Source organism: Chelon labrosus (genome assembly GCF_963514085.1).
Source record: "Chelon labrosus genome assembly, chromosome: 8".
Taxonomy (NCBI): Eukaryota; Metazoa; Chordata; class Actinopteri; order Mugiliformes; family Mugilidae; genus Chelon; species Chelon labrosus.
Window position 1 is genome coordinate 20,825,169 of NC_140358.1, and position 11,149 is coordinate 20,836,317.

Genomic DNA, 11,149 nt, shown 5'->3' on the forward strand with positions numbered 1-11,149 from the left:
TTTAGCAGAGAGTTTCTGGCTTTAGTGACTTTTCAGACCCCGCGCTTAGAGACAAAACTCGGGACTACGGTAAATTGAAAAGTGCCAGTGTCGCTAGTATCATTCCAAAGAATGAGCGGGGAATGTATTGGTGTATGACATGATAACTTGTCTCTGTAGCAGCTGAAAATGTCCTGGAAAATAATTTCTGGTCAGGAGTGGGAACCCTGCTTTTAACCTGTTTGCATTCGCTCAGAAGGCAGGGGGAGGATAAATAATTTTCCAGGATAACTTAATAGTTTCCAGGACATTTGACCTTTTTTCTCATTTTTCCATATGTTTTCCATGACTGGAAAATTGGTCAATCATTTTCCAGGTTTTCCAGGACACGTGGGAACCCTGCAGGCCCTATAATAACCGATATAGTCAGACATTAATTATGTTGTGAAAGGCAAACAGACAAGGACAAAGAGATTTTGTGCAAAATATTTATTTTAAAGTTCTATAAATAACAAGGAAAGCACAATACAGGAGAGACCAGCTCAGTCCTCAAACATTCAACATCATTATGTGCAAAAACAGTGTGGTCAAACAAGCAGCAGGGCTCCTGCTCATACATTCATACATTAAATAAAGAACAAGGCACTTCCTTGGAGTGGAAACACGACACAATCTGCCAGACATCTAAAAAACACACAGGTTTCCATTCACTCTAGTTGAAATCGTGTATTACAGGACTGGCGGAAGAGTAAAGCTTCCTCTTCACCAGCCGGTACTCTGGCCTGAGCTTCAATACTTTGTTGGTGTCAAATATGTGCTTGAGTGGCGGCCAGCCGTCGTCCTTATCGGCCTTGAAGACCACAGACAGCTCGAAGGTCGGGGTGACCGTCGGGTCGGGGTAGATTCTCCCCACCACGGGCTCCAGGCTGCCCTTTCTCTCCACGTAGAGCTGGATGGAGGCTCCCCGCAGCCCGCAGGGCTCGTCGGCAGCGGTGCGCACCACGTCTTGGCCGACCCTGGCGGTCATGTGTCGGGGAAGGAGCAGCTCCTTGCAGTGGAGGACGGACGCCTTGGCCTCGGTCAGGCAGCGCTCTATCTGCCGGGTCACGTCCTGCTGGAGGAGCCGCTGTTCGTGCTCCAAGCCAGCGTCAAAGTTAGCAACTGTGGAAAGAGATTAAAAATAGAAGCAGGTTAGAAAAAAAAGTCTTTATGCTGACAAAAGATTAAAGTTTACTCCTACGTCCTTGACTACATTAAATCATTGTGCTTTTATTGTGTAATTAAAGTTCTGCGAGCCTGTATTTAAATGTTTCAGAGTCATCAGAATAAAAAGCAGCTGATAAGGGGAAGCAGAGCTCACGGATGGTGTGACATCAGCTGATCCAAGAGCTGAGTCAGTTACATCAGACACCATCAGAGACGCTTATTACTGGCATTAATTATTCTTCCGCCAAGTTGTATAGTTCTACGTCCGCCTCTAACTTTAATACAGCTAATTTAACGGCGGCGCATTGATATTTAAATGTGATTAGGATTTTTAACGGCTTTACAATTAATGTTAAGAAAGAAGCAACTAAACTGTTTCGACATACTTTTTTTTCCTCTTTCTTTTAAAATCTAAAATAACTTTATTTATTAACTTTTTTTTAAACTACTACTTACAAGGCGAGTTGCTCTCTTTTTCATCGCAGCTCTCGACGCTCCCCCGCCGGGCAGCGCTCGCGTCTCTGCCCGGAGACGCGAGCTGGAGGAAGTACTTTCCTATCATCTCCACGACGCTGTCCTCCTCCGACAAGACGGGCACTGCGTGTCCTAAGAGTAAAGCCGTGGTATAGACCATCCTGATTCCTGACTGTGAAGCTCCGGTATCTCCTCCAAGCGTTCGGGTCGTGTGTTCTCCATGTATTGGGTTAAGCAGAGCAGAGCGTCTGTCGGAGGGCAGCGCGGAGCTTTTATACTGCGACTCCTGCCGGCCGTTGCATCAGCTGAGCGTTCTCTTCATGTGGGCGGGGCTCAACCGGTTCGATCGAGAAAGTTCCTGGCTCGTGAGCAACGAGAGAGGTCACTTAGGGTCAATGTAAACCTACCGAGGGCAAACATGTCCTCCTTTAAAGCAGTTTTATGTCTTTATTTTTTACTTTACATACAACAATATGTGTAATTTAAACATATTACACAATGCATTTACTCACCACGGTCCTGTTTTAATGTTCCATAGCAGAGGGAAACATATTTATAATAAGAAGATTTTTTCATACAAAACACAAAACACACTTTTTAGCAATAAATCTTTGATGAACTGTCAGGGATTCAACTATTGAACTAGGATCGCACTATAATTAAAGGATTTTTGTAATTCACAAGAAGTTCACAAAAAGAATAATGAGCTTCAAGTGTGAAGAAAAAAATGTCTCCATTTCATCATATAATTTAAAGGGGAACTACTGTATTTTTACAACCTGGACCTTATTTCTGGCATAAAATACGATCGTTTACTCACCCATATAACTTTTGTGTCATTTGTAGTCGTTCGGGAGATGTTTAGATCTGCGTATATCCATATAATGAGAGTGACTGGGGCACCGAAATGCAGCCTCTAAATAACGCATTATCTGCCGCGAAACTCGTTCATTTCACCAATATTTTGTTATAGTTTGTAATGGCACTAGCGTACGATAACAAAATATTGATGAAATGAACGAGTTTCGCGACAGATAATGCGTTATTTAGAGGCTGTGTTTCGGTGCCCCAGTCACTCCCACTATAAGGATATACGCAGATCTTAATATCTCCCGAACGACTGGCAAAACACCTTAAAGGGAAACTACTGTTTTTTTACAACCTGGACCTTATTTCTGGCATAAAATACGATCATTTACTCACCCATATAACTTTTGTGTCATTTGCAGTCGTTCGGGAGATATTTAGATCTGCGTATATCCATATAGTGAGAGTGACTGGGGCACCGAAACGCAGCCTATCAGTAACGCATTATCTGCCGTGAAACTCGTTCATTTCACCAACAGGGAATAGCACTAGCGTACGATAACAAAATATTGGTGAGATGAACAAGTTTCTCAGCAGATAACGCATTATTTAGAGGCTGTGTTTCGGTGCCCCAGTCACTCCCACTATATGGATATACGCAGATCTAGATATCTCCTGAACAACTACAAATGACACAAAAGTTACATGGGTGAGTAAACGATCGTATTTTGTGCCAAAAATAAAAAACCAGGTTGTGAAAAACAGTAGTTCCCCTTTAACTTTTACCAGTTTTCAGTAATAAGTGAATAGTGAATAACTTTTTACTAAAATGACATTTAAATTGAGTGTTTCCTGTAAGGTAATTTGTAGATTCCTCGTATTTCATACTTCCCTCTTCTTTTCCAGGAAGCAGGCCTATAAAATTATTTCCCCAATGAATAAAACTATAAAATAGTACTGAAAATATATTATAAAAAAGTATTAATTACACTAAACATTATCGTATAATACTCAGAGGCCATTTTTTTTTACTTGCATTTACTTCTTATAATATTTGCCATTTAAAGACTGGTCATAGAATTTTTTTTTCTTCTTTTTTTTGGTGTATCAGCACTTTTATTGAAGTAAAAGGAACTTGAATTGAAAATTCAACAAGGACACATGGGCTGGAAATATACTAGCCTATGACTATTGTGACATATATTGTGGTTTAAATAGAAATTCATCATCGTGCAGTGGGTGTATTGAATGTTATTCGGCGGTAACCACAGTGCAGTTTCAGAGAGGAAGGGACCACTTCCCACAGACTATAGGCTTGCTGTCACATGTATGGCACATAACAAATGTTCCTGTAATTCATATTATGGATATTCTTTATAGGAGAATGTGTAGGATATTTACTTAATATGTCTGGCATGAGGAAAAATTTAGAAAAAGAGAGACACTGACACTGTATGGGTTATCACAGGTGAAAATAACAGTTTAAATGTTGAGCATGTGAAAGAACGTGTACACAGACTTTATTTTTCAGACTGTGATCAGTGTCCATCGTCTTCTGTGTTGTCATTATGTCATTCACATTCATAGTGTAACAGTGCAAGAATCTGCTATCAGACGTTCTGCCATCAGATTATCTTATATTAACAGATTCGTTAATATAAAATTGCATTAGCGAGTTTTTCTGTTACTTCCTAGCGAGTTTAACTTTTAAAACTACTTCCAGAGAGACGTTCGCCGGTTTCCAGAGAAGCTCTGAGTGTGTTTTTCTACGTGTCCGAGCGCGCCAAGTCTAGACACGGCAAGCGTGAGCCCTGCCTTAGTCACAGGTGAGCAACAAAGTCTAACACTCACTTACCTGGTGGAGAGCTGGAGGCGTATTCAAAAAAAAACACTCTACCATATGTTTTTCCATTCCTGTCCAATGATTGAGGTTTATGCAACCACACCCACCACGTGGAAAATATTCCACCAGATGAGATCCATTATGTTTTAACAAACCCTTTGCTGACTCATTATTAGTTTTAAAGCTGAGATTAAGATTTTTTTTGTTAAGGATGTTTGTAGTCTGAACCCTGATTACCTTTCTGAAGCTTCTACCCACGTGTGCCGTTTCAACTTCTCTTTTGGTGGCTTGATATCATGTCCATCAGGCCACCAAGGTTTAAACTGACTATGTTGCCCTAAAAATAAATGCTATAGTGTTTTTACACCTTAGTGAAAAGAGCTACCTTTCAAGACAACTTTGGACTCACTGTCTTGGCCAAGGACACTTCGTCATGTGGAGTGGACAACCCTACTATTAGTTAAATTAGCCACAGCACAGTGATCAAAGTGGGGACACCTGAGAATACATTTGTTGTTGTTTAATACAGAAACATAACGAGCTTCATGGAGGGGAAGAGTGAACATATAACAAGGTTCGTAGTAACATCTGAAAAGTCAGTGTAGCGCTCAAATGAACCTGCTCCACGTCTCAAAGTCCACCCGGCAGACCCTGAGGAGGAAGGCGGTTCTTTTGCAGGTTAACCTCACACACCTGAGTCACCTTTTTGGGAAATCTCCCGGCTGTCACACCACGGCTGCCACCAGCCAATCACATTCAGATTAGACGCTGTCATCACAACGACTCGCCACCAAGGAGGAAATGACTTTCTGTGGAACTGCAGGGGAACTACAGTGTGTGATCAGAGTATGTTATCTCTACGTAACCAATACCAACTGTGGCTACGTGACCACAGAGCTTGTAGGACACTCAGCATTTTTTTTTTTTTGTGACACATTTAACCATTTCAGCCTTCTGCCTTTTTTTGTCAGTTTCAAATGAATGTAAAAGAATGTAGAGAAAGAAAACAAGCATTTTATTCCTTAACTTATATACACTCACTTGTCAGTACTTTAGGTACACACTAGCACAACATCTTTGTTGTTTCCATTATTTTGGCAACCCAATTTTAGTTAGTACCCCTGCCTCTCGCCCGAAGACAGCTGGGATAGGCTCCAGCAGACCCCCGCGACCCTTAACAGGAATAAGCGGGTATAGAAGATGAATGAATGAATGAATGAATGAATTTTAGTTAGTGGGCTAGGCTAAATAACAGAAATCCAGCTGAATTATCACCTTTCTGATTTTGTTTTAACTGGCTTTCAACTTTTGTTTTAACAAGTGATTACACTGCCTGGCCAAAATAAATACATAAAATAAAAAAATAAAAAAAAAAAGATCACACACAGGGGTGTCAAACATACGGCCCGCGGGCCAAAACCGGCCTGCCAGAGGATCTACTTTGGCCCGCGGCATGCATATGTAAAGTGCAAAACGCGGAAATTACATAGAAGACAACTAGTATTTGGGAATGTTCACTACGTATATGGAATGTCCGATGTTCAACATGGTTCCTGAACGCACCATAGTCTTGTGGCGTTAATTCTATGGACAGGTGTCAATCTGCCAATCTGACCGAGAGGCGGAAGAAAGTCACCGCCAAAACGTAGTTCAGTAAGCTTATAGTGTTTTAAGTTAGTGTGATTTAGTTACGACCTAGTGTATTTGTTTGCCGGAGAGACTGGACGTTCAGTTGAAGCCTTTTTTCCGTTGGGAATTCAACTTAATTGATTCTAAACCGTTACCACACCGCGGACTGTTGCTAGCTAGCTCCTCGTGCTAGCAGTTAGAGAGACTTGTGTTTGGGAAACACTCGTTGCACCAAGCTGCTGAGAAACTACTGGACGATTATGAACGTGGACGGAGCCCGAGGACGTGTTTCTTCACCACAGTGATGGGACACTGCTGAAGGAGGGGTTTGCCACGTCATATCTAACGGCATCCTTCATCCCAGGAACTGTGAGTACTGTTAAGACACTGTGAACTGGATTCAAATGGGCTCCAACGTGCGCATGCGCCAACGGTTTGGTACCAATTTACTTAATTGATGGACTTAATTGATATTAAATTCAAAGGTTGGGACCACCTGGTCAAAAATAAATGTATGTAATGTATTTCCTTTTTACGAGTAGGGACCTATGGGGCTACAGTAATTTTGTTAACGTATAGGAGGCCGAGCTCTCATGGGCAGCATATCAAACTAACCAGGTACATTCTGACTGCTGCTATAAACACATCCCAAATTTAATACTTTAGTAGACCTGTTTAAAGAAATTCCAGGTTGTTCATAAATGTTTAATAAAAAAGGATAGCTCAGTAAATGTAAACATTTTAGTAATGTACTTGTACTTCTTTGCACTAAAGCAAAACAACATTTGGAGTTGTCGTTATTTATACTTTGAGCTGCATGTGGCCCCTGAACTAAAATGAGTTTGACACGCCTGCTCTAATATTTCATTGGGCCGCCTTTAGTTTTTGATTACAGCACACAATCGCTGTGGCATTGTTTCGATGAGCTTCTGCAATGTCACCAGATTTATTTCCATCCAGTGTTACATTCATTTTCCACCAACATCTTGTATTGATGATGGGAGAGCCTGACCACTGCACAAAGCCTTCTCCAGCACATCCCAAAGATTCTCAATGGGGTTAAAGTCTGGACTCTGTGGTGGCCAATCCATGTGTGACAATGATGTCTCATGCTCCTTGAACTACTCTTTCCTGGCATTGATCATCTTGGAATATGCCCGTGAACATCAAGGAAGAAAAAAATCCATTGATGGAATAACCTGGTCATTCAGTATATCCAGGTAGTCAGCTGACCTCATTCTTTGGACACATAATGTTGCTGAACCTAGACCTGAGCAACTGCAGCAACCCCAGATCATAGCACTGCCCCCACAGGCTTGTACAGTAGACACTAGGACATGATGGGTGCATCACTTCATCTGCCTCTCTTCTTACCCTGATGCCCCCATCGCTCTGATGCCTGGCTGACATCGCCAGATAAGGAGTCCCACAGCTGAGCTTCACGTTTAGTGACCAGTCGAGATTTCGAAAGAATTAGTTGATCCGTGACGAAGGATCTCAGAACATCAGGCTCTCGGTAAACCCAGTAAATCTGAGCTGTAGACACAAGCCTGTAAAACGAGCAGTTAAAAGTTTAAATCAAGTCTAAAGCACGCAGGTAAACAGGGAAGGGCAGCAAGGATTAGTATAATCTGATCGTGTCTCCTGGTGTGTCCAAACCTGGCGGCTGAGCAAATTATTATTAGTGGTGTTTGGTTGCAGCTTAATGTTAAGGCGTGACACACATTCACCCGTGGTCCGCATGAAGCCAGCTCACAGTTTCACATTTACTTTAACAAGCAGCCAGTGTCCTGCTGTGTGTAAACTCACACTCACAATGGCTTCATTATCATCCACGAGCATCAGTGTATCAGCTGATGTCAGCTGCTCGAGGCGTAGTGTTTTTACGGTGAAAGAAAACCGGTTTGACTCGTCTCTCGTTGCCTCCTGTCGAGACTCACATGTGTTGTTTAATTCTTATCAAGGAACAAAAGAAGAAGAAGAATGAAACACACAGACTCACGTCCACGTGCAGTCACGTGTGTGCATGAGGTCGTAGACTGCGTTAACTTCAAAGTGATCGCTTATCACCTGTAGATCAGAGGCCTTCACGGCTTACAGCTTTAATTGCCGTGCTATAAAATGTCTGATTTAAATTTATTAGAGCTGTCGAGACTGACGCTTTTGAATTACCGTTCTCTGGTGGCGTTTTGTCTTGTTCCTGTTCCATAGCAGAAAAAAAACCCCAGAGGATTTCATTTCCAATAACACGAAAGTGACAAAAAGAAATCTTGTTGTGTTTTTTTATGACTCAAAATCCAAATTTATTTTCTATTTAAGTGTTGATCCACTATACGGATACACAGAAGTACTTTTTATTGCAGATTGTGTGGCTAAAAGTGTCGTTCTGGTGACCTTGACTATTGACTTGTGTGCTGATTGATGTGTGTTTTATCTCAGCTGCTGCAGCCTGGAGCACGGCAGGTGAACTTTAAAGTACGTATCGTATTCCTATAATCTTCCTGCCACTCTCGCGTCTCTCTGTTTAGCGTGAAGCAAGACGATTAGCTAAAATGTCACAACATTTATTTCAACGCAACACTGAGCAGCCACAGCGTTGTGACTATACTGCAGGTCCTCCTCACAGGGAGCGGCCTTGCTTCATTTGAAGAGGATTAAAAGTAAAATCGTGCAGAACTAGACAAAATAAATAAAGTTTTTTATAGAGCTTTATGCATGTTTTATTTATATTATCCCTCTTAATCTGCCTCACACACGCGCAATAATCCATGCGAATTAGAGTGTGTTTTTGTGAATTCCTTGTCGAGAAGACGTACGGGCTTGTAAACAACATCTGATGCAACCTCTCCGAGCAGTTTCAGCAAGCGCGCTCTTAGTCAGGAGGTGAGTGTACATGTGAGATGCAGATAAACAAGCTCTGTGCCAGGTGTCTTGTGACGGCTCCTTTTGTTTGGACAGCCGTAAAACACATCTCTGTCTTCCGTCTCTTTCTTCTTTGTCAAACACACGGTGTGTTCATTTGAACCCTCCTGCCGTCTGTGCTTTCGTAGTTATTCTCTCCCAGTTACCCTGCTTCACTCACTTTAGAATGGCCTTATGTTTTTTATTTTTTTACATTTGTAAACCTCTGAAATTAAATGCAATTTAAATATGATCGTTTTATTATTATTCAAGCAGAATTGGTGTTAATATTTACACGCACGGATGTGAAGGTTCTCAGTCATCCAGGTCATGTTAAGCAAAGGCAACTGGAGTTTTGCAACAGTTGCATGCATTTTAACATTATTTCAACATTGTAACTTTGACTTTAAAGGGGAAATACTGTTTTTTTACAACCTGGACCTTATTTCTAGCTTAAAATACGGTTGTTTACTCACCCATATAACCTTTGTATCATTTGCACTCATTTAGGATATAATTAGATCAGCGTATATCCATATAGCGGGAGTAACAGGGCACCGAGACACAGCCTCTAAATAACGCATTATCTGCCGCGAAACTCGTTCATTTCACCAATATTTTGTTATGATACGCTAGTGCTATTCCCCATTGAGTCCGGAGTTACCTGTTGTCATCATCCAGCGGCACGCACACCCGGATGATGTCTTCTGACCTGGATGATGTCATCTCTGAACGGCGCGCGCACCCGCGACGGTCGGCTTGTTTACCTGTAACTTGCTACTGCTAGTTTTTTTCCAACACGCCTGAATATTTTTCCGATTCTGAGGCTGTGGACGAACCATGTTTTTTTTGAAAATGTGATAAAATAGTAGCCTGACGAGCCAGACCCACATTAAATGTAGGGTCTGGGCACTCTCCATAGACAGGGCTCAACCAGAGGGGTGGGATAAACCATAGACATATATAGATAGACGCGACATTGAGCGCTGCCGTCTACTAGAGCGGCGTGCCTACAGGGTGGCCATCTTGGAACAGGGCCACTCGCTCCTACAGTGCATTACATCTATGGAGGAATGGTGTTTCTACACAATGAAAGTGATCATAAATCGCTCAGTTGAAGTCTGGCATCTTTTCTTTACAATCCTCTGTCAGAAGCTAGTCTGCTGATAACATTAAGTAAAAATTGTATTTGGGTAGTAAACCCATATTTTTATCATAGCTACATGTGTGACGTTTTTAACAGTTCAATATGTTTTGAAATCGGTCCAAAATTCAGCGAATAATTCTACTTTGAGATTGAGGAGTACCGCTTTCCTTCGTATGTTCATGCACCGCTGCCTCTGCGAGCCCTGTACCAAGATGGCGGCGCTTTAGGCACGTCCCTCCACAGTCAATGTCGCGTCTATCTATATATGTCTATGGGATAAACGGTTGTCTTTCAAACTCCCTCTCCGCTCAATAGGACGGCGCTACAACCAATCAGAGCAACGAAGAAGGTGACGTAGTCAGAGCGACGGAAAAGAGAGTTCCTTGCATGTGTTGTGGAAAAAACTTATCCTAATAGATATTAAATAGTTCTTGTTGCATCCTGTTTTTTTTTTTTTTTTTATGAGTTCGCCTACAGGTTGAGTTTCTCCTGTATTAATCATTTTTAAGCTGTGGATCAAACTTTTGCCGTATCCGGTTGGCAAAACTCCAAATACATCCTTCTTCTGTAAGAACGACCTCAGTGGAGTTCCTTGTTCTTTTCTTAGAGAAAAGCTTAAAGGAGAACTCCGGCGCAAAATGAACCTGGGGTTAATAACACATGTGTACCGAGTTCGACCGTTCTCTGGTATTTGTTTTCATGCATTTGTTTTGTTAGTCAAATGTGACCAGTTTTCTTGCAAACCGCTATTTAGCGTATAACGCTAGCCTTCGGGGCACACCGACACATGAAAAGAAATCGCTATTTCTATACCACTAACAAGGCTCACAATATCACCACACTTACACGGTAGCATAACCAGGGTCTCTACATGTAAACCGAAGCATTGAGAACTTTGCAAGTATACAGGCAGTTTATTAAAAAAGGAACACAGTACCGTTCGCGTCCGGCTCGCTTATCCAGGCGGGCGCCATCTTGGGGAAACTGAACTCTCTTTCCTATGCTCTCAGTGCTTTCTTCCGGCAACAGACAGTTCAGTCTTTGCAAGAAAACTGGTCACATTTGACTAACAAAACAAATGCATGAAAACAAATACCAGAGAACAGTCGAACTCGGTACACATGTGTTATTAACCCCAGGTTCATTTTGCGCCGGAGTTCCCC

At 41.9% G+C, this 11,149-nt stretch overlaps 1 protein-coding gene across 1 annotated transcript; it reads right to left on the bottom strand.

Moving 5' to 3' along the window:
* Window positions 1–453: 453 nt before the first annotated feature.
* LOC311492103 (DNA damage-inducible transcript 4-like protein) lies at window positions 454–2,065 on the bottom strand. The gene is made up of 2 exons (XM_084550259.1): window positions 1,642–2,065; window positions 454–1,140 (listed from the first exon to the last, which is right to left on the bottom strand). Exons 1-2 carry the CDS (start codon window positions 1,817–1,819, stop codon window positions 692–694), a joined length of 627 nt encoding a protein of 208 aa, XP_084406385.1. The 5' UTR covers window positions 1,820–2,065; the 3' UTR covers window positions 454–691.
* Between the last annotated feature and the right edge of the window lie 9,084 nt (window positions 2,066–11,149).